Source organism: Macadamia integrifolia, chromosome 6 (genome assembly GCF_013358625.1).
Source record: "Macadamia integrifolia cultivar HAES 741 chromosome 6, SCU_Mint_v3, whole genome shotgun sequence".
In the NCBI taxonomy this organism is placed as follows: Eukaryota; Viridiplantae; Streptophyta; class Magnoliopsida; order Proteales; family Proteaceae; genus Macadamia; species Macadamia integrifolia.
The window spans coordinates 22,628,961-22,653,206 of record NC_056562.1 but is presented as its reverse complement, the minus strand read 5'-3'; the positions used below and the strand labels follow the sequence as shown (position 1 = coordinate 22,653,206).

The 24,246-nt window shown below is 38.0% G+C and overlaps 2 protein-coding genes across 2 annotated transcripts; one reads left to right on the top strand and one right to left on the bottom strand.

Moving 5' to 3' along the window:
- The first annotated feature begins 3,558 nt into the window (after positions 1–3,558).
- Positions 3,559–7,620, top strand: LOC122081686 (histone-lysine N-methyltransferase, H3 lysine-9 specific SUVH6-like). The gene is made up of 2 exons (XM_042648880.1): positions 3,559–3,826; positions 3,962–7,620. The coding sequence occupies exon 2, from the start codon at positions 3,996–3,998 to the stop codon at positions 7,368–7,370; it is 3,375 nt and encodes a 1,124-aa protein (XP_042504814.1). The 5' UTR covers positions 3,559–3,826; positions 3,962–3,995; the 3' UTR covers positions 7,371–7,620.
- A 15,312-nt stretch (positions 7,621–22,932) lies between these two features.
- Positions 22,933–23,715, bottom strand: LOC122082609 (glycine-rich cell wall structural protein 2). The gene has a single exon (XM_042650289.1). The coding sequence runs from the start codon at positions 23,613–23,615 to the stop codon at positions 23,142–23,144; it is 474 nt and encodes a 157-aa protein (XP_042506223.1). The 5' UTR covers positions 23,616–23,715; the 3' UTR covers positions 22,933–23,141.
- Between the last annotated feature and the right edge of the window lie 531 nt (positions 23,716–24,246).

Here is a 24,246-nt window from a genome sequence, read left to right as displayed (position 1 = left end):
CAAACAGGTCGGACCATCATGAGAGTTAAATAAATTGGTCATGTCTATGTGGGTATCTATAGGTTTTAAAAGAGAAATGGCATAGACTTAATTGTTTTCTATGCTAAATGGATGTTGAAAATATAAAAATCATATCTTCTTCACCGTGCCAGTGCATTCAGTGAGCGAGCATCAGATGGCTGGGGGTGTGTACTCAAATGCTGCCAGCCATCTGATGTATACTAGACGTGTTGGTGTATTAGATGGGTCCAACAAATACACATTAGTGAACTCTTTCAAAAGATGGTTATCCAACCGATTGGGAAAAAATCTTTTTCAAAAAGAATGCAATGGGGTGTATGGATAAATATGTGAAAACATGAAATTGTGATAAATGATTGAGCTTGAAGCTGATATTCGAATGTGTGGAAGCTTTCGGTAATTTTTTACGAGTCAAACACTAAATTTTTTTACATCATTCTTCCATGTGGCAGAATCAAACCATGGTTACAATTAAAATTTTCAACCATTATAACTTTTCATTAAATTTTAATTTCATTTTCCTTGCGGCTATGTTTGATTGTAAAGAGAATTAAAGGGAAGAGAAGTGAAATTTTCATATTTAAAAAAGAAATATATGTAATTATTACCCATGTGACTTTAACATTCACTTCAAATCATTCTATATTTGATTATAAAATTTCACTTTATTTTGCATCCAAAACACTTTGCTATAATATGTAACAAAAAATTACATGTAAATATATCATTACTTAATAAGGTTAAAACAATTAAGTAGTTTATACAATCACATAGGTAATGATTACAAACAACTCAAACGGAGCCTACAAATTTCCATGTGGATTGTAAAATTAAAGTTGATCTGTAAATTCTTTTTCATTTGTTGTCATTAAAGTTTTATATTGAATATTGAGCTTATATCCCCCCATAAGTTTCCGTATTGATAGAAAAATTAAAGTTGGACCACAAGGGTAGCTTAGTTGGTAATGTCGATTTATTTTTTATTTTTCATTTTTTATTAAAGAAAAAAATGCTCTATGGTAGTGATCATAGCCCTTAGATCAAAGTCCCCATATGGCAAGAAGTGCTTTCGTAGGATCAACAAGCGATAGTAAGGCATGTTGACTCGAACCCACAACTAGCCAACCCAAGTGGAGATGGGGCAAGGGCTTCCTTCCACTAGACTACCAACCTTGTTGGCTATGTGAATTTAGTTCATGCAATACTTATTAGACATATAAAAAAATATTTTTTTTCTCATAAAAATCATATCTATACCATATCGGTTGATCCATATTGGTTAAGTTTGATACAAATCCACCGATACAACTGATTTGATATTGATTCTTAAAACACCATTTGATAAGGAATTGAGGACCATCACCTTTTATTATTATTATTATTATTATTATTATTATTATTATTATTATTATTATTATTATTATTATTATTTCCAGTGTAAGGTAAGAAAGCCACTATGAAACAAGTTTAGCCGTTACCCAAGTTGCATCAAAATAACTACATTTACCCTTCAAGGTTCCATTTCTTTGACTATAAGCAAGGGTTGCAACTGCGGCAACTAGTAAGTTTTGTTTTACCACTATGGTCATACAAGAGTACAAGACCCATCGAGGGGCCAAATAATGAACCACAGAGAGGGCCAATAGGCCCACTTATTCAAACTATAGTTACTACTCTTATTACTAATTATACTATTATATTACGAGAGAAAGAATGCCAACCACTTGTGTTCCCCCACTACGAAACAGAATAGGACGTAGAAAAGACCATGCTGCCCCCACCCCACCATGTGCTGAAGATGCTCCCGCATTCCCTCCCATTGGTCATGTGTTGGCACGCGCTTGCGCCAGTGGGGTAGCATTTTGTTTCCCAATTACTATATAGAAGGATGAGGTGTAGAGGAGTTCAAACATTTGCCCTTGGACTTAATGTTAAGAGGTCATGAGTTGTACTCTCCTTTTGGCTTATCTATAAAAGAAAGAAAAAAAAAAATCATCTATAATTAATTAGACAAAGTTTTCCTTCATTGGCTATTGAATGATGGGATAATCCAAATGTGACACCCATCACTCCCCACCTCTCTCTCCTTTTATTGTACGAGATTCATGGATCAATGGGAATGGTTCCACATATGCATGATACTTTGTAAACACAATCTAAACCCCACGGTCAAGAGAATTTTTTTTTCTTTTTTTGTTTAATTGGGATTGGAATTTTAAACTGTCATTTAGGTTATTTTCTCAGTTAGCATCGATATGGTATTACTGTAAAATTGGAAAGCAAATAATGTAATTAATTGAAATAACCAAGCAAAGGTCTTTTTTTTTTTTTTTTTTTTGTTCAATCATTTATATTTACAAAAGAAAAAATCAATCATTTACCCTTTCATATTAATATGTATTGAATCCATTCATGTGTCTATGTCTACGTCTGGCAATTCATTAATCATTATTAGATTTCTAAATGATTTTCTTTTATCATTCGAAGTTTCAACTTCCAATCCAATCCAATCTACCACACAGAGGAGAAAAAAAAAACAGTATAAATTTGGCTATGTGAACCCAAACCTGCCTTAAGCCACAACAATAGCTAAGCAAGGGCTAAAAGGGCAGGCCTAGGTTGGATGTTTCAAGTCTGAAGTGGGGCTTGAGATGAGATATCTCAGCCCGACCTAAAGATCGAATTGAACTAGATTGACTTAAGGGGATTCAAAGTTAGGATTGGGTTTTAAGAAACTCGATAAAACACCAGCCCTGTTTTCACCGTTTGAGGTATGCTTCAAGACCATGGATTTAGGGGACGGTATTAGTATCGATAGATACCAATTTAAAGTGGATATCGATCGATCTTGCCCTTGCTTTTTTTAAAAAGTACTAATTTTTTACTATTTTACCACTGATACAACATGGATAATTGATCCGAATGGATTAGGGATCAAGGATTGGTCTCAAATTCAATCGGTACAAATCTGATATGGCTCATATGAGATCAATACTTGAAACCATGATCTAGACTGTGAAAAATGTTTGCAACACTGTATCGGTGTAGTGAGCATCAAGTGACTTAGAAGTTCATGCATGTCCAAATACTCTGAGTCATTTGTTGTTCATTACATCACACCGTTCGCTGAAAGAGATGTGGACTCATATTAGACCTACCTGACCACTTGGATGGGTAGAATGGGCATTTAATAATAGAGAGAGAGTGTGTGTGGGGACCAAAGCTGGGTTGTGAGAGGACGTGCTCCCGCATACTCATGGGGTTCCTCTTGATGGCTTATGGCCGTGGGACCGTGGTAAGTCACAGTATGTATAACATGTTATGTAGTTTATCAACTATACTACACACTATCCAAAAAAGTCTCTATCTAACGATCAAAAGTGAAATAACAATATACAAGCCAATTCGAGAAAGGAAAATAGATACTAAATCATCGGACAGTAGCAACTCTCCCTAACATCCACATGGTTAAGATAGCTACACACTAAAGTAACCCCTTACAGATTCAGAAAACGTTTCAGGCTTCAGACATCAATGTTCAGTACAGCTTTTCCGTTACCTTTTTCTTTTCCATTTTTCCCAGTTTCCCACTCCCCCAGTCTCGTGTGTTACACATTAACCCGCCAAACGCAACTGTTAACCCCCACCTTTTGATGTTTTCTTCTTCATCATCTCCCAGACTTCTCACGGAGATTTCCGCCTTTGCTTGGAGTTTCTCCGTTACTTGCAGAACGAGGAAATGATTTGCAGACGATTTTTTTCCCTCTTATAGATCATCCACTTGTTGTTTGGCTCTCTTGTTCATGTAAGATAAAACAACTGAATGAATGATTTGATGTTATATTTTCCTATTTCTGTGTTTAAATCTTTCTGATCTGGTATGGTTTTACAATTTAACACTGACTGATGTTTTTTTGCTTGTGGTTTTGTCTTGGGTTAGTTATTACTGTTCTCCCTAAATTTTGATTTGGGGGATGGCAGAAGTTGAGAGCTCTCCAGGATTCTCGAGGATGGGTTTCAATGGTGTTGCAACTGGTGAAACGTTGAAGAGACGTCCATTGGAGGATGAGCTTGGTGGTGGTGGTGGTGGTGGTGGTGGTAGTTGTCCTCTTAAGTATAAGCGGCGGAACGTGGTTGCAAAGCGGGATTTCCCTAGGGGTTGTGGAGTACTATTTTCAGAAATGATGAAAGGGGTTTCGAAGGAAGGAGATGGGAAATCTAGCCAGTCTAGTGTTGGGGAAGAGAGTGACAACATTGTTGAACTTGAATCTGTCAGGGATTCTGGAGTTTTTGGCGGGTCTCAAGCTTCGGAATCGTTGAACGGTTCGGTTGAGGCAGGGTCAGAAACTTCGAAGATTTCAGGTAAGTTGGAAGTGATTCAACCAGTGAAAGCTGTAGAGCATGTAGAATCGACCCGCATATCCCAATCTCTGGATTCTGAAGCTTCGAAGCCTTCAGAAACTTCAGATCAGGTTGAAGAGCTTGAAACAGTGAAAGCCGTGGAGCATGAAGCATTGGCCTACAAGTCCCAAGCTCTGGATTCCGAGGCTGCGAAACCGTTAAAAACTTCTGAGCAGGTGGAAGAGCTTGAAACCGTGAAAGCTGTGGAGCATGAAACATCGGCCCACAACTCCCAAGTTCTGTGTTCTGAGGCTGCGAAACCCTTGGAAATTTCTGAGGTGGAAGAGCTTGAAACGATGAAACCTCTGGAATATGAAAGATTGGACCGTATATCTCAAAAACTGTATTATCAGACTGTGAAGCTGTTGGCCACTTTGGATCAGATGAAAATGCCAGGACAAACCCAAAATGTTGAGGAGTCAGTGGCAACAAAGTGGCCTGAGCATTCACGCCAGATAGAACTGCCTGAATTGTCCAAATATTTAGAATCTCAAAACACGAGTGACAGTGGGTTGGTGCTGCCAGGAGGTTCTGTTCTACCGGGGACTTCTGATGTGTCAAAGGTTTCAGATCAACCACAACTGTCTGTGCCAATTGTTGAAGCTACTGTTAAGAGCCGTCTGATTCTTAAAGTTTCTAGTAGAAGAGCTTCGGTTATCCGAGAATTCCCTCCAGGTTGTGGGATAAATTCTCATACTTCGAGCAGGGAAGAGAATCTGAAAGCAATTGATTCTTTGAGAGACACAAATGCGGATGAGGGTTTTGGCAAAGAAAAGGCGGAGCAAGTTCAAGTTAGAACAACTTCTGGCATTAAATTAAAACAGAAAGTTATGAAAGAAAACAGCATCAGATCTCCAAGGCAGACTATTACAGAAGTTGGAATTCCAAATGGGAAACTCGGAAAGGAAGTAAAGCGCAGCAAGGACAAGAGTTCCAAGAGAATGCATGAGATTCAAGATGAAGTAAATGCTGTTAATCAATCTCATGGAACAGAAATTGTTAGTTTGGACCCTTCTGGTAAGAAGGAGATTGTGCTAGCTTTGATGGCTGCGCCATACTGTCCATGGAGGCAAGGGAAAAGTGCTATAAAATCTAGCCCAATAATTGGCACGGCCAGGAACAAAGCAAAGAAGGATGAACTCATGGTCATGGTACAGGACAAAACTGCTTCCATTCCCAAGAAAAGAAGATCTGGATCAGAAAATTCGGAAGGAAAATCTAAAAGTAAGAAATTGCTTCCTGCTGAAATTCTGGGTCAACTGGTTCTGAGGGATGAGGATTTTACCGTGGAGCATCATCAAGAGGATGAAAATGTTCTTTTGGATGAAAAACCACAAGATTTCGAAGCGAACCTTATTCCATTTGGTCGGGATGGTGCTAAAGTTACTCGGGAAAAAGTTAGGGAGACTCTACGTCTCTTCCAAGTGATCTTTCGGAAGTTCTTACAGGGAGAGGAAGCGCATTCAAAAGATCAAGGGAGCAATATCAAACGGATAGATCTACATGCTTCAAATATCCTCAAGGAGGCAAAAAAATGGGTTAACACAGAGAAATTCATAGGTCCTGTCCCTGGGGTCGAAGTTGGTGATGAATTTCATTATAGGGTTGAGCTTGCTATTGTTGGTATTCATGGACCCTTTCAGAATGGTATAGAGTCCATGGAGAAAGATGGAAAAGTTCTGGCCATAAGTGTGGTAGCCTCAGGTGGTTATGCTGATGACATGGACTATTCTGATGTATTGATTTATTCTGGTCAAGGAGGAAGGCCAATGAGTGGTAAGAAGCAAAAGCAAGCTGAAGATCAAAAGCTCCAGCGGGGAAACCTTGCACTGAAGAACAGTATGGATACAGGAAATGTTGTGAGAGTTACCCGTGGATTTAAGGACGCAAGTAGCTCTGATTCTGTCAATTCAAAGAGTAAGATAACTATGACATACACCTATGATGGGCTTTATGTAGTCGAGGATTATTGGACAGAATCAAGCTGTTACGGTACTTCTGTCTTTAAATTTAAGTTGAGAAGAATTCCTGGCCAGCCGGAGCTTGCTTGGAAAGAGTTGAAGAAGTCAAGGAAATCCAAAGTTAGAGAGGGTCTCTGTGTGGTTGATATTTCTGAAGGGAAAGAGAAGATGCTCATTGGAGCTGTGAACACCATTGATGATGAGAAACCTCAGCCATTCACTTACGTAACTAAAATGATATATCCTGACTGGTACAATCCTGTTTCTCCTAAGGGATGTGATTGCACCAAGCGTTGCTTGGATCCCAGTATATGTTCCTGTGCAGCCAAGAATGGAGGGGAGATCCGATTCAACTATGATGGGGCCATTGTGGAAGCAAAACCTCTTGTTTATGAGTGTGGTCCTTCTTGCGGGTGCCCTCCTTCTTGCTATAACAGAGTCAGCCAGCGTGGAATCAAATTTCAGCTGGAGGTTTTCAAGACTGAATCCAGGGGCTGGGGTGTCAGATCTTTGACATCCATCCCATCCGGAAGTTTTGTATGCGAGTATACAGGAGAACTGCTTCAGGATAAGGAGGCTGAGCAAAGAACTGGTAATGATGAGTATCTATTTGATATTGGCCATAACTATAATGATCCTACTCTTTGGGAGGGACTCCAGAATGTAATACCAGACCTGCAACCAAGTTCTACTTGTGAAGAAGTCGAGGATGCGGGCTACACCATTGATGCAGCTCAGTATGGGAGTGTTGGAAGATTCATCAACCATAGTTGTTCTCCAAACCTTTATGCACAAAATGTTCTTTACGATCATGATGACAAGAGAATGCCCCACATAATGCTCTTTGCTGCTGAGAACATTCCTCCCTTGCAGGAGCTAACTTATCACTACAATTATACAATAGGTCAAGTTTATGATGCTGAAGGCAATGTGAAGGAGAAGAGATGTTACTGTGGTTCTGCTGAGTGCAGTGGGAGGCTTTATTGAGCAGTTTGCATCCTTGTCTTTCTTTCACTCTGTAGTTTTTGTATGCATCAATTACTTGGTTGTAAATAATTTCTTGCATTTTAATTACACCATGGGTAATCCTTCTTAGAAATATGATACTTTAGTGTTTCCAACATGCTATCGCAGGTGCAGACTCATCTCAGAGGCACCATTTATCATGGTTGATGAACAATTTCCATATTTTTTGATATTTTGGATTCTATTATTAGCTTGAGCACCTCCTTTGATATACACTGATGTATTGTACCTTGTTCATAAGTTGAAATTACCCCAGAATTTAATCACATTACATTCAACCTCTCTAGCTTATATGTAGAAACAATCATGTTTTTCTCATGTTGCTTTCCACTGTCAATTACATGTATTGTCTTTTGTACATATTTGTGGTTCACTTCTATCATATTTCAAATATTTCTGGGTGTATTTTTAACCTAATATGTATTCATCCACATAGTTGTCAAAGCGCTAGGCGAACCAAGGTCTTCCGCAGCCCGGGGGGGGTGAAAACTTAAGGGTGCACTGAGGGAGAAAAAGATGTTGGGATAACTCTTCCGATGCACTTCCAAGAGTCGAATACTTGACCTTCCTGCTTTGATACCATGTTTGATGCCATTTCACCTAAAAGTTTGAACTGTTAGGGAAGGGCAGTGTCAACGCATACATCAAATGACACCACCAAGGCACTTAGGCGTTGCCTAGGCAGCGAAGGCTGCAAAAAATAAAAGTGGCCATGATGCCTAGGTGACACTTTGACAACCTTGTTCATCCATTTTGCATTCTTGAGTTTGCTCCTTAGTTTTGATTTGGATGTGGACCCACAAGACTTGGTTAACTGTGGTGGTATGTGGTAAATTAGGTTTTCAGTAGGATTTCCACAGGGAATTGTTAGCAATAGAGCTTAATTTCCATAACAGTACTTGATGCAATGTGCCACCACCATGTTCTATTTTGACTTTGCGCTATCATTCCCCAAATATGAACTTGTCACTATCTTTTTAAAGTTGCAATTTTGTCATTATTTTGTTTGTTCAATCAAACACTGGTATTTTGAGGTTATTAGAAGGAATTTACAGGGATTTGTTTCTTCTTTCTTATGTGAAAGTAGCATATGTGGCATATTTAAAAATCAGAGTTTCAAATCTTTATGTCAATGTTAGAAATCAGTAGTCTGAAAGAAAGCAGGAGGGCCAGATGTTTTGTCTGGGCGTGAGCTTTATTTCCAAAAATTGCAATTGGTGCAGTTTACCATCACCGTTATCAATTTTGAATCCCCTAACAATAAGCTTAGTATATTTTTTCTAAAGTAGCTATGTGCTCTCTATTCTGTAGGTTCAATCAATCCCTGAAAATATAAGTGGGGTTATTGTATTAAACAGGGATTTGTTTCTTGTCTCTTATGTGAAAATAGCATATTTTGCACATTTTAAAACTACAGTTTCAAATCTGTAGGTTAATGTTAGAGATTAGTAGTTAAAATGAAGGTAGGAATACAGATTTTGCATGAAGCAGAAGGCATTTGACTCAAATGATTCCACTTTTTATTTTCCTTACTTTTACTTGGTCCCATTTTGATCTTGTTTGAACCAGCTCTTAAGTTCATAAGTTGGTCTTTTAGGAAATTCGTTAGATTCTTTCTTGTAGGGAAAGCAGCCTGATTGTTTTGGGGAGTGGATTGAGTTTGTAGTTTCAGGTATTTGGCCCTGTTATGAGTCACTATTTGTAGTAAAAGAAGTTGAGAGTGACGTAGATTTATCACTAGTGGCTAAAGGGTATCACTTGTTTGGATTCCCAACTGTATTTTGTTTCTTGTGAGGCTTTTGAATGTGTTAACCATTTTCTTGCCATAATTATGAGTTTAATTTTTTTTTTGGGGGGGGGGGTGTTCTCTCATGGATAGATGAGAGTCTTAATTGAGGGAATCTTGCATATTAGTCGTACTCCTCCTAATATTCAGGTTTCCCTCTATTACTTTTGTTCAATAAAAAATAATAAAGTTCCTTGTTCAATAAAAAATAATAAAACTCTTACCTCTCTTTTTTACTTTATGACAGCATTGATGAGAATAGTTAGTTCATAAACAGGGTCCTAGGATGCTTAGCTTAGTTTTTTCCCCTCAGTTATGCACTGCCCAGACTTCTAGATTTCTGGTCATCTGGGATTTAATAAGCACTGAGCTGCTTGAGGTTTGGGCTGAAATTAAGTTGTGTTCATAAACTCCTAGATTACCACCTTTACGAAGATTGGTCTGTTAGGCTGTTAGCCATAAGGATCTCGTCTATTAAGGTGTTAACCAGACAAACAGAAATCACTGGTATTTACTGTTTGGTTTCAACTACACCCTCGAGGACTGGCTGCAACCACCCTATGGTTTTGATGAAAGGGCTTGTAACCTAGTTCCAGTCCTACTTTCCCAGGCTTCCAATGGAGCCGGATTGGAGGTGGTCCTAACCTTTGGGTAATTTTCCATGAAATGGCCACTTTAAAGACTAGAAACTGTCACCTCCCTAAGTAGACTCATTGAAACTGAAGTTTAGCTGGACCAAATTTACAAAATTATAAAAATACCACTCAAATAAATTAAACCAGGAAAATAAATAAAGAATTCTACTGAACCCCTAGTTGGATGAGGGATTGAATGCTACTAAACATCCCAAGCTGGTCACATAGGTATAGTTATTAAAATATCCTTGGGTTCTGAATAACCAGAATGCCTTTGGGTCTCAAGCCTTCTCTCCTCTAACCTTTTGAAAGTGTATCTAGGAGCCACCACTCGGGTATGATCACAAACTCCTTGAACTTGCTTTCCTGATGCTCCTGCATGTACTTAGATTATTCATTGGAAGAAGGATGTGGACCTAGGAGACGTTTATTCCATCACATCAGAGAGAATTAACTGGAAATCACTTTTAATCACTTAAATTAACCTAAATTTGACTGCTTATTCTGCAAACCTGATCCTCAGGGGTATGCAAAACCAGTTCTAGGGACACAGAGAGTACAACAATTTAAAAATTTTAAATACCAGACAATTTGAGTCCCTAAGACATTATAACATGGTCACAACAGCAGCTTGATGCGTGTGTGATTTTGACATATTTTGAGGTATGGTTAGGGAATCACTTGTTGGGGACTGGAGAAACTCAGGACCTACAGGTCTTGGTGGAGTCATTGGAGACTATCAAGGAGAGGTTAAAGTTATGTTTACAGGACCTATGGTGGAGAATGGTGTTGCTGAGGCAGAGTTGAGTGCTGCATTATTGGATTTGAAGTGGCTTCAAGGTTGCAGATTGGTTAGATCATTGATTTTTTATGGTGATCCTTCCATGGGCGTAGAATGGATGAGTTCAAAAGTTGCAGACCCTTGGCAGTTTCATCACTTAATTATAAAATCTTGTTCAGGTAACCACCATGAATATACCTCACTCCAATAATGGTCAAGACTGAATGACACCATTTTCATGAGCTGAACGGAGGTGGCATGTATGGAGATCACCACGTGTTTGGCCTTATATGCAGGTAAAACTAAAAGATCCTTATTGTTGAGAGTGATCATGTTATCCTATTGCTGGGTTAAGTAACTTAGATATATACTTTGTTTTCCCAGGTTGGGCTTGTGCTTATGACGCACCCTTGGCCTCAGATTGACGAGACAGAGCTCAACTCTGGGAGCAGTAACTCAGAGAGGTGGGGAGGTCTGGACAAGGCTGGGGCCAAGCAAAGGGATGGAGTAGGGGAGGACAAGGGAAGACTGGATGGTGAAGTAGGCACGAGTGGATCGGCTCTGGCTCATGAGACATCCTTCTTGTGGTAGGGTCCCAAAGCTCACCTTGCTTTTGTGACATGCTGTGTTTCAGGTTCTGTTGACTTTTTCAACAACATAAGCAATGAGTTGAGAAAGGAGAACAGGCAACCCAATTGTTGAAAGAGAGCTTATCAACACCCCCTTTATAGTCGGGACATCTTCTTCCTCAGCGCCCCCTCTGATATAGTAGAAATTTAATGTCACTCTGATCGCTTTCCACTGGAAAAGGTGCTCTTAGCATTGTGGCAAAGAAATATCTTATCTGATGGGTTCAGTTTTAGTGGCCTCTCAAATTCTGGAGTAATTTAAATCTAAACTCAAATACATAAATCTAAGTTGTTTTCAGGCTTAATATTTTTGATCTTGAAGAAGTGTTGAAATCCGTGAACTCTTGATTCGAAAGGTTTCTTACTAACCATTGTATCAAATGTGCCAGGGTACCATTGATTCCTAAATGTCAAACTTTTCATACGCTTGTATACTTTTCAATTTCTGTATCACAAGTTCGGCAATGGTATTTATATTAAAGCATTGATACAGAATGTATTTCTAACCCCCCCAAAAAGAAGAGGCAGATTTCTTCTCGGAATTTCCAGTATAAATATTGGAATGCTTCATGGATGCAATGCAACTTTAAGGGTGTTTAAAGTAGGACTTGTTAAGGTCTTCAATGACCATAAAATCCCCTAAATCTCTGCGTTGAAAAAAATCTACACTTGTTTGTCAAGGGCAGGCTTGTCCATAATTTTTACTAGTTTCTTGTCTCATTATTAATGTTTAGCTTTGTTCTTTGATAATTCTTTGTATGTGGGCCAAGGTTATCACCTGGAGAAATTTTGGAGCACCCCCAAAATGTAATGGTTGTCTTTCCGTTTATGTTCTTAAGATTTAAATGTGGGGAATTCAATGAGCCTTCCTTCTGGCATGTTAAAGGATCTTGCTAAATGAAGCAGCACTTTAAATTCTCCCTAAGGTTTCAGAGAAGATTTTTAATGGAGTTTCATAGGCTGGATTTTCCCAGAATGCTGACTTGTCACCTTAGCTGTAACCTCATCTTTTGCAAGAGGCAGAACGATTCACTGTCAACTGCAGTAAGCCTTGCAACCAGGTGAGCCTATCTCGATGCCCTATCGCTGTTTCATCATATCGTCTTCCTTGGTCTTTTAAACTTCTGCAACTGTCCTCATTCCCTCATGGTTGTAAAAGCTTATAGTTCTCAAGATATTATTGGCATACTTACTGCTGCAGATCCAATATACTCGTCAAGTACCAGTTTAAGAGGAAGACACAAGCATTAAACCAGATTTCTGGTTTTGTTTTGAACCAGTAGTGTTTCACTACTACTAGTCCATCGTGGAGTTTTAGTCTTAGGTTTATCTTTCATTATTTCTTTATTTCTTTATTTATTGATTGCTTGTACAGGTGGGAAACTCTAGGAACAGTTCTACAACTTTTAAATTCTGTTTTAGAGAGCTTTAGCCTGGATGAACACTTCTTTATCTTTTTGTTGGACGTTTCTTTCTTTCTTATATATATGGATGTAACCTATGAGGGAATATTAGATTTTAGAATCAATAGAATTGTTTTCTAGTTGCTGCTATGGCTTGACTGTTAGTCAACTGATCTCCTTCCTCTTCTTCATTCTCTGTTGAATCAGATCTTCCCGTGTCATTATCTTCTGTGATCTATTGCATCCAAAAGGACCAGATTTCCCCATCAAAATATATCTCTGAGTTAGTGATATTCACCTGTGTATACCATGTTTTTGATCTTGTTTCCAGCCTGCAATTTTTCTTCTTACCTTCATAAATCTTTCTCGGTTCGTCTTCAGACTTCATATGGTATCAATGACTACTAGTCCCTAGTGGTTACAAGCATTAAAGCTCCTTCTACAGTTCTGGTTTTATGCCCAGCTTAACACCCTGCTTTGTTCTGGCCACAGCCTATTTCCGGCCTGTCACACAAGCGTATTTTGGGTATCTTTTCACTAGTCTTGTAATTCCTTTCCAGCCTTGTTTTTTTTCTGTAATTTCCAGCTTATCCCTCGATTAAACTAATTACTCTTCTACTTTGAAATTCTATTAACCTCTTTTAAAGGATCCTAAGCTGTTCTGGATATTCATGAAACTGCCATTGATTGTTCAATCTGAGTTATACATTATTCCTGTGGTCCCATAGATCGCTTCACTTACTCTCTATCTAGGACAGCAAGTAACTTCTTGAGCCATGTGGCTTTGGAAATATCAAGGAGCGACCTCTTCACCTTACCACCAGTTTTGCCAAGCTCCTCTATGGTCATTTTAAGATTTAACTGAAAATGTTATGTATTTTTACTTGTTAGCCAACAAATAGTAATTGGGTAATGTGATCAGGACTCTCGAAGTTTTTGTCCTCCAAATTCTGCTGTAGGGTATTTATGCCTAACGGGATTTGAGCAATTCTCAGCCCGAGTTGTGTTTCTGGTCCTCTGCCTGGCTGTTGGTGGTGTAAATAAGAAATGCTCTAGAAAAACAATTAGATATTTCTTTGCAATTACTATAGTTTGGAATCCAAAAGCTATCAGGAGAAAAGCAGTGGATGGAACTGTCATAGTTAGCAAACTCATAAAAGTTGGATGTAGCCTTTGGTATGTATCTATGATGATCAAATTCCTGAAGTAAATGATCTCATTTCAGCTTGGTGTATTCCAGCCTTCATGAATAGTGTTGAAACAAAGTATGGTTTTTCAAATTGTTGGTTAACCACACTTGTGAACATGAGTTGCAGGACTAGTTTTTGAACAGGAATCATGAATCTGCTGATTCCAATTTATACTCAATACTACAGGTGGCCATCAAGCTAATGCATAATCAATTATTTGGCTGTAAGGTCTGAGAAAACTAGTAAATGATTGGGAATTCCCTTCTTTGGTACATCTCCTAGTGAACACAGCAAGAATCTAATGTAATTGCTACAGTGGTTTTATTAATCTGGATATTTCTTGATCGAATCTCAGTTTGAAGCTCTTTAGCATTTCCCTCACCTTCCCATTGGAAGCTCTTTACGAAAGCCGTGGCCAGAAGGACGGCTACGTTAAGGTTGCAATTAGCCATAGCTGCCTTCTCTCAAGAGGCCACTTTGCCCGGAATGCCTTCAATTTTTGGGAGATGGGCATCTGTGTTACTCCTTTTTCACTCTCCTTTGCACAAGAAGTTCTTTCTGTGTTGCCACAGAAGCGATTGGCTGTCTGGAAGGTCTCTGTCTGTTATTCACAGGGCCATAGTCTCTGAAACTCCAGGTACCATTACTTAGACCATCTGGCTTTAAAGGAAAAATCATTGAAGGGTCTCTGCGCGCCTGTTGAATATGTATACCCGGTGATATCCATCGTGAACAAGCGCGTCTTGAATTCGTTTATCGAGCAGTGCATGCTTATAGACCATATCAACCAAGTGGGTAAAGTCCTTCCAGGTATTTCTACACACCTTTTTGGGACTACCACTTACAAAAGAGTTCAGAGGCGTTGGCACAACAGGGTTTTCCATTTCAGTGTTTCGTAAGGCTCCTTTGTGTGGTATTGAAGGGCCTTCTCTGTTCAGTTCTCCTTGATAAAATGTTATTTTCTTACGGAAATGCTTCCCTGCATGTGTTTGTGTGGAATGGCTCATGGAAGGCAGGGTTTCAAAAACAGGAATCGGTCCCAAGAACCCTAGAACTGGCCATTTGATCAAAATTATGATTATTTACCTTAAATATTTTGAATGGACGGGTACTCCGTACTCCTATAGTATGCTAACTTCTTTAGTGTTTATGACTGTTCTTAACTTGAAAAAAAAAGGATTATGTACCTGAAATTGTTGAAGGAAAAGGGTACACCAATAGTAAGCTTCTCCAAACTTCTCTAGTGTTTATGAACTTAAATAGTAACTTTAGTTTCACTGTTAAACAATCATGGAAACACTGCATGAACTAGAACTTCCATGACCGCTGATGTTTTCATTTGTAATCTATGAAATGTTTAATTATAAACTTAAATTCATCTCAAACAAAATGTTCATGTACAGTCAATTATCACTTCTGGAAGGTAAGGGTGTGAATTTGGGGCTAGAACCAGGAACCGTCTCAGATTCGTTCCGTTAAAACCCAGTACCGGACTATCTCACTAATAAACAAGATAGTGTCGGGATTTGATTTTGGTTCCAAAAAATAATTGGGATGAGATGATTTTGGGATGTGATTCCAAATGGGATCAATACCGAAATATTGGTTAGGTACCAGATGGAATCCAAACTGTCAGTATATATATATTTTTGTTCTATTGTTCAAGTTTTATGGCTATTGATTGGGTGGTATTTTCTCTTATAGAGGTTTTAGTTGATGGTCTTTAGTTCTATTACTATAAATTTGTTTGTTGATAGCACTAAAACTACATCGAGGTTTGTTTATTTGGTTATCATTAATTTTTACTTGTTATACCTTAGAAGCTTACAAGTGATCTTAGAGACTTGAAGAAGTAAAACCATGAAATTCATCATGGTCTTGTATTTTAATTTTTGTTCTAAAGTAAGGCAGCTTAAATCTCATGATAATAAAAGAATCCACAAAACTAATTATGGAACCCTCTCGTTAGGAATCATTGAAGTTGTTTTGCCTTTTCCACGATACTTAGAACCATTTAGGAATCGTTACCATCTCATCCCGTTAGTAGGATCTAGGTTTGTACCATTAACTAAATGGAACAATACTGGATTGGCACCTTCGGTACCGATATTGGTACAGGACCGTCCCCATTAACACCCTTGCAAGGAGGTTCCATCATTATAACTTGGCACATTCAGATAAGTATCATTATAATATACATTTCTTTTCTTAAATTTATTATGGATGTACCAACTTATTTGGATGTGCCAAGTTATAATATATATTGGCAAAAGTCCTCATGATCTAGTGGATCTAGGGATCATTTTTCGTTTAGAATGTTTGTTTGCGTCACTACGAAGAAGAATGGTGTGACAAGTCTGACCCTTACATATTTAAGGGATAGTTTAGATTAGTCATATGTCAAATTTTAAATCAAAATTAAATTACATACCTTCCCATATATATATATATATTTTTTCCCATGTGTTTTAAGAACTTCTAAAAGTCAATTCATTTTCTTGGTAGTCCCAATTTTTCTAGTGCTATGTTTTGTCACCTAACAAGAATCATTTCGATTGAAATTTGACGTGTATAACACACCTCAAGTCGAGTCCACAAATTTTTCACTCAATCCAACCTGCCATTTGACAAATACATGTGTGCAGACTTGAAGTTATTTTTGAACCGTGTGTCCATATTCTTTGTGTTACTTTTCTATTGGAATGCATTGTTACACAAGGAAATAAATTAGTTAGTAGGCTTATTACATACACTGAAAGGCCTTACAGATAAATTAGAAGCATCTTGGGTTAAGTGTGTCATGGTCTAAGGTGTTTAGCAAAAAAAGGGAAAATGTGTCATGATTGTGAATGACTATGAATTGAGGATCCAATAACTCAATCTCAAGTTTAAAGGATCAAAACCCAACATTCCTTGGGTTCCACTACATATGGGAAGGATTTTATTTTATTTCATTTTCCGTGAAGTCCCCACGTCAGGGTCAAATAAGCTTCCAATAAGGGTTAACAAGAGGTCATTGGGCCACATTTATTACTATATTATTGCTATTTAAAAAAGGGTGGGGATATAAGGGTTAAACTCTCCACATTTTTTGAACTTATGCTAGAGCCAACTATCTACCCGCTAGTCATTGAGCATCTTGGGTTAAGTGTCATGATCTAAGGTGCTTAGCCAAAAAAAAAAAAAAAAATTGTCATGGTCTAAGGTGAATGCCCATGAATTGACGATTCAATAATTCAATCTCAAGTTTAAAGGATCAAAACCCAACATTCCTTGGGTTCCACTACATATGGGAATGGTTTTATTTTATTGAAGAAATTACACTCCCCTCTCCTGTATGTTTCAATTATTACACTCAGACCCCTTACGAAGTTCGTAATTATAAACGTACCCTATGGTGTTAACACTGTTAGAATCAGATGTTAAATGTCATTTTTACCCCATCCCCTTTGTGTAAATAATAGAGGGAACCAACTGGTGATCTTCTTCCTCCTCCATCGTCGATGACTAGATCGTCGACATCCAATGCGTCCCCCATCAAAGAATTAATCAGAAGCAGCTCGTCGTGGGTCTCAATGTCCAATGTCGAATGACGCCCAAGCTACAGCCGCAACATGGAGTACAAGGTCTCCATTTTATAGCTTTGCGTGGAACGCAGTTGTCTGATATTTCAACTGCTTTACGCAGATCACATACCTAGTTTTTGTAGAAATGCAACCCTAAAACGATGCAGAAGATAATGGAAAAACAAGAACAAACAATGCACACGAATTTCACGAGGTTCGGAAAGGTTGTCTACGTCCCCGGTGAGATGAGATTCTGCTTCACTATCAATGGAAAATAGGGTTATAGCGCTCGTCCTCACACCTCTCAGTATTGCTTGCATTACAGAGAAAGAAACCTTCGCTACAAATATATAGCGAAAAACCTTAATCCGGAAAGTACACAATTGCCCTCAAATAAAATATTTGAGCGGTGACTGCCCCCCCTACACCCCTGCTATGTAGGGGGCCTCCTGCCCCCCTTGCAACGCCCACAGCCCTCTAACCGGCTAGCAGGACCGCCGTCCTGCTTGTCGAGGCGTTGCACCAGTACTCTTTGGGTTAACTTGTGACGGAAGACAAGACATCGTACACCAACAGTTTTCTAATCGAATTCCTCAACAACCCAAGTTTGAAGTTTGTTGGAGTAGGAATTGAAGGGGATGTGGAGAGGCTATTGGAGGATCACGAATTGAACGTCTTGAACACTTTGGATCTCCATTCTTTGGCGGCGACGAGGTTGAGCATGCCGTAGCTTAGGAGTTTCGGGTTGAAAGAGCTAACAAGAGAGGTACTAGGAAAAGAAATAGGGAAGCCGAGGAAGGTAGCGATGAGTAGATGGGATGCAGAGTGGCTGACCTATGATCAAGTTCAAAATATGCTTGTCTTGACGCTTTTCTTTCTTTTGAGATTGGAAAGAGTTTGATCATCCAGGGAGTCGATGAACTGGATAAGAATTAAAAAGAAACCTAAATTATTTTATTGAACGACATCTGGGTCTATGCTCTTTGGTGTGCCATCTGGGATTGAATCAACCATACCTCTTTGTTTGTTTGTTTTTAGTTAACTATCAACCATAACTCTTGTTTGCTTTTCCTTCTGTCCTCCAATTTCCATTTTTTCCATGGAGTTCTTGTGTGTTGCAAATCAAAGAATCGATCAAATTGTTAGTGAATTTGAGATTGCGATTAACATAACAATATTTCGGGAGGAATTTAATGGAGTACCAGAGAAATCCCGAAATCCCTCTCTATGATATTAGAACCTAAAATCCCAAGTTCAAAAGCCCTAAATCCCAATCGTTTAATGGTTTCCTTATTGAAAGAGATGAAAATAAGGGCTAAGGGCAAATATGTCATCTCCATTGGATCAAGGGTATTTTGGGGTTTAAAACAAATTTGTAACATATTTAACGTTTCCTCACTCACGGTCAGGATACGGTTGATAGAATCTATAACTTAAAAGGGAAAGGAGTGTAATTTCAAACTTCACAGGAAATGATTGTATAACACTTGAAACATACAGGGGAGGGGAGTGTAATTTCCTCTATTTTATTTTATTTTGTGCCAAGCCCCCATGCCCCCATGCCCCCACGCTAGGGTCAAACAAGCTTCCAGGGGTTAACAAGGGGGCCATTGGGCCACACTTATTACTATATTACTGCTATTTCAAAAAGGGTAAGGATAGGAGGATTGAACTCTTGATCTTTACTGGACTTATGCTAGAGCCAACTATCTACCCGCTAGTCAAAGAGCTAGAAACTCATCTACAAATGATTTTTTATTGTATTATAGATATGTTAACATAAAAAAGTGTGTTTATTGTATTATAAATATGTTAACGATATCTAAATTATAAAAAAAATTCATGATATTATGATAGTCTATTATTGAGTTTGATGAAATCTATTTAAATTGTCTTTCATGGAACAAATTAAATGGGTTCATACTATTTCTCTAATCCATTAGAATTATTGTATTTGAAATGAATTTAAGAATCAAAAGAACTCCTTTCATACATAGTTTTATTGTATATATAGTCTCTCACGAGTTTGGATGCTTAAAGTTCGACCATGTTCTCGCTGAAGGTCGGATGAAGTTTCTTGATAGCATTGTTTTGACTGCTAGGAGCAAGGATTTAGGTATTGATATTGGATATTGATATTGATTCGGATCAGTCATTTTTGCCCTTATTCTTTTAAAAATAATAATTTTATTTTTACTGTTTTACCCTGAAATGATATAAGTAACCAATTTGAATCGATCAGGTGTCGATACCAATACGATATGACCAAGGACCAATATGATACCAATACTTGAAACCATGACTAGGAGGAGACGGTTGACTAGTTCACTAAGGCAATCAATATGCAACGCTTTTTTTCTTTTGAAAAATCAGCTTGGAGATGCATCTTTTCGATAAAAGACACCTCTACCATATGAGTCGAGGATGTCCTGGCCATTTAGGTTAGGCTCCAAGTATTATCTATTTATTTTCATCTATCTCACCCCTTAGTTTTAGCCATTTTCACATACTATTTTGAGATGTACCTTGAAATCTTCTTCTTATCTTGTTGAGTACAACTCCTATAGTCTCAACATGACCTAGTAAGTGAGTGCATACTGGTAGGGCTTAAAGGGATTGTGTTTATCTTGGAGTTTGATTCACTTGAATCTGTCATTGCATATATCATAGGGGTGCTTAAGGGGAATGATCGGTGTAACGACTCAGCCTTACTAACGATTTCAAGTATTGGTTGCATTTCAACCTTTTTTTGATTATTTTTTTTTCAATTGAAATAAACGTGAAAATTAGATTACTAAACAATCCCAAAAAATCTTGAAAATTATGAGAAAATTAGAAAATTTTTCTATAAATTGGTATTCTCTCCCCTCATATGGACACACCTTAAAAACCCAAGACACCTTTAATATATAAGTGGAGGAAGTCTTGGCTATTTGGTGGATGGTTCTAAGTATCATCTACTTGTTTCATCTCTTTCACTCTCACCCCTAATTGATTTTTTCCATTTTCACATACTATTTTGATATATCTTGATTTTTTCTTCTAATCTTGTTGAGCTCAACTCTTATAGCCCCAGTATGGCCAGATTGCATTATCTATTGCAAGGGCCTAAACGAAATGTTTCATCATGGAGATCAATTCACAAGAACCCATAATGTGTCATACGGGCAACCACAATCTTAAGGAAAGTGACAAATGACATGATTCAGCCCCATCATATCTCCGAATGATTACATGCATTTACATTATCATAGGCGTGTTTTGAAGTTCATGATTGATGTCAAAGGTCTCCCTACACTTAAGTAATGTTAGAATATGATTGTTAAATCATTAAGTTTAAGTCTATCTCTCAATATTGTTGGTGCATATTTACTGCAAGAAGTTAGTTTATGAATATAATAATGAGACTTTACCTTTGTGAATAGAAATTTACATAAAAACTTCCAAAGTTTTAAGTAATTTAACATATCCATCCACAAGACTTTGTTAGAATTCGTCCTTGAAATTCTGATACCAAGTAGTGAAGAAAAGCAAGATAGGAAAAGAGAGGGAATGATGGTGATGATAGGTGTCTTCATTTTATAACCCTATCCAGGAAAACATTGAACCAGAGTGGAGCTTATCCTTTCATAATTTCTGAAGGCAATACAAAGAAATAATGATTATTCTAGAGCACAAAAGTCTCCACAAACATGAACTTCAACTATCTTTGTTTGTGGATAATAATGCATTCTGCATGCCTTCCTCTTAATTGTTTAATCTTATTATGTGATATATAGTGTCATTTTTGAATATGCAATATATGTATACAACTATTTATGTGCAAGTTGCATACTTAATGGCTTGGCACACCCTTACTAGGGCTCTTCCCACTTCGAATTTGATCCAATCCTGGTCTATTCCAGCTTCTACTTCTTGATAGTGGTTTAGAATCCGTGTAGCATTTGTTTTTTGATTATCCCTTCTTCTAATCTCTTTTGGAAGGCATCATTCGAAGGTGTGGGTCTTTACCGAGGTCTATAAGAGGCTTCGAGCACAAGTGGGGGTGGATTATCTAGCTCTTCCTTTAATGGGAACTCTTCTTGTGATGCCTTTGGTAAGCTTGTCATCTGTGGTATGAAAGGAATCTAAGGAGATGAACTAATAAGAAAAAAAATTGGAATACCATCGGGTTTCAGTTTAGAAGAAAAATTGATAATTGTATCGATGTTGTCACTGACTTTCTTAGGCTCCGTTTGGTATCGTTTTAAAAAAACGTTTTTGGAGTTTTTTCGTTCTATTGGAACGAAAAAACGGAATCTTCTGTTTGGTGCACTTATGGTCCGTTTTTGTTTTTTTTAGAACAAAATGTGAAAAAAAAAAAACTGAAAAAACGAGATTCGACGGAACTCCAAAATGGAGTTTCGTCTTCCCAGTTTCGTTCCATTATCAAAAAAAAAAAAAAAGTTTCCGATAAAAATCTGAAATTTTGAAACACCATTTTTTCGTTTAAAAACTGCATTTTGACACAGAAACTAAAATTTTCGTTTTTAACACGAAACGGCGTTTCTGGAACAGAAACGATACCAAACAGACCCTTAGGAACCGTTTTATCGTTTCTAATTGGAGTCGCAATATTCCTTTTATTGGTGAATCTCCTGTAAGGGCTGCATCATTTTGGTGGTTCTTTCCCCTCCCTTCCCCCACCTTGTTTTCTCTCTCTTCTCTTTCGAGTGCTTTTATAGCTGCACTTTGTTGAATATATTGATCATTCAAAAAAAAAAAATGGAATACATTTAAAACGTTTTCATGAGTAAAATTAAAAATAAAAACAATACCAAAGAGGCGTGTTAGGCGGCCATGGCCCAAGTTAACTCCTCAAAACTAAATATCAATCGGCAATATAAACTAATTAATGAAAAATCAATTATGAGCAAGGCTAGGATCCAAGATGAGATAGTTTTGTTGGAAGAAGGCAGGTGAAAATTAGGGTTATACAATTGGGTTTGTCAGGCACATCTTTTCTTTAATTTGTCCTCTATTAGTGTGTGTGTGTTTTGGGTAGAACCTCTATTAGTGTTTTAAGTAGTAATATGCATTAATTTATCAAGACATTGCACATATTGAGGGCATCCCACCGTTAAATTACAGATGTATAGATGGGGAATTGAACCTGAGACTGTGTGTTTATCCACACAATCTCCAATTCACCTTAACCATCTGAGCAACCAACAGATGGATCACATAAAATTAGTCTGATTATACATTAATTAGTAAAAAAATGAGATTAATTCAGTTTGAATTCACATAACAATTTATACATTAAAGTTAGCTTCAAAAGGACTTGTGAGTTGTGACTACTGAGATCATTCTAGACTTGTAGGAAATGAAACCCTTTTCTTTTTCTAATTTATCCATAATCTTAGATAAATAAAACTGGTCTATGTGTGTGTTTTTGGATTTTTCAGGAACTAATAATGAGAAGAAGAAAGGGGAAAAGTGGTGTTCAGTGATGGTTGGTTTTAGAGAGAGACAGAGAGAGAGTCGCACAAGATAACTAGAACTTAAACATAGATTCATTATAGTGGAAATAGAAAACATAATCTGTCCTAAATATAGTTAATATTTCACTCCCTGGTGGCATAATAAGTAGTTATATTAGTATATATGGTATAGTAAGAGCATCATATAACTACATAACTCACAAATATAATCTCCAAACTAGCTCAGTTGCCATGGTTGTCTATAGCTGACTATAGCTGATCAAGAAATGGGAGGTGAGCGGTTCCTTTGATTGCCGGCACCGGTATGGCCTGAACCACCACCTCCACCACCATAACCACCACCAGGAGCACCAGAACCACTTCCATAGCCATAACCACCACCATGAGCCCCACCACTGCCTGACCCATAACCGTACCCCGAGCCAGAACCCGTGCCAGAGCCAGACCCATAACCAGACCCTCTCCCAAACCCAGTTGGAGAGCGGCCAGATCCGGAACCATAACCCCATCCACCACCAGGACTTGATCCCCAACCCCAGTTATAGTCCCAGTTGTTACCATGACCGGAGCCACTACCGCCGGTGGAACTAGGAGGCGACATCACCGGAGCTGCGTCCTCTCTTCCACTGAAGCTAGAAGGTGAAGACGTAGTATAGGTTAATTGCAAGAAGAAGATGAAGAAGAAGATGAAGAGAAAGAGGAGATGAGTAAATTGAGACTTGTTGATTTGCATTTTGTTCTTGCCTTTGTTCACAGACTTTGATAATTTATAAGGGTTGTTGTGATTCTCTGATTCTGAGTACAAGTGCTGGCGTTTGTAAGTTTCTTTCTCATGAGATTGCGAGTCTTATTCATGAGTGGCTGGTTGGTTATAGAGAGAGAGAGAAAACCGTGAATCCGTGACACACTGACAGCACCCAACGCCTGGTTGAATGGATAGGATTTAAACCACACAGTGCACCCCACGCTAGAATCCCACCACCGCCCTCTGCTTAAAGTAAATTAATTGCTCACCACGTGAAGATTACATTACCAAAGCGTGACCTTCTGCTTATTGAGAAATTGTTAGGACCCATATCAGTTATGAAGTTGATTTTACTTCGATTTCTTATGAGTTATTGTAAATTAATATGGTCTTAAGGTTTTTTACCTTGTGAATCGATTTATGAAGTTGAGTTCCTTTAAAATCGTAACAAAAATTATCTAATATAATTAGTGAACTGTGGTGTACAAAAAACACATGATTCTATACAGATCTTGTTATCCCGAAATTGATCCACCCAATTTGTTTTGATGTCGAAAGGTATATAGTTTTTTTTTTTTTTTTCTGTTGAGACACGTGTAAAACAGTTCCTTAAATAACA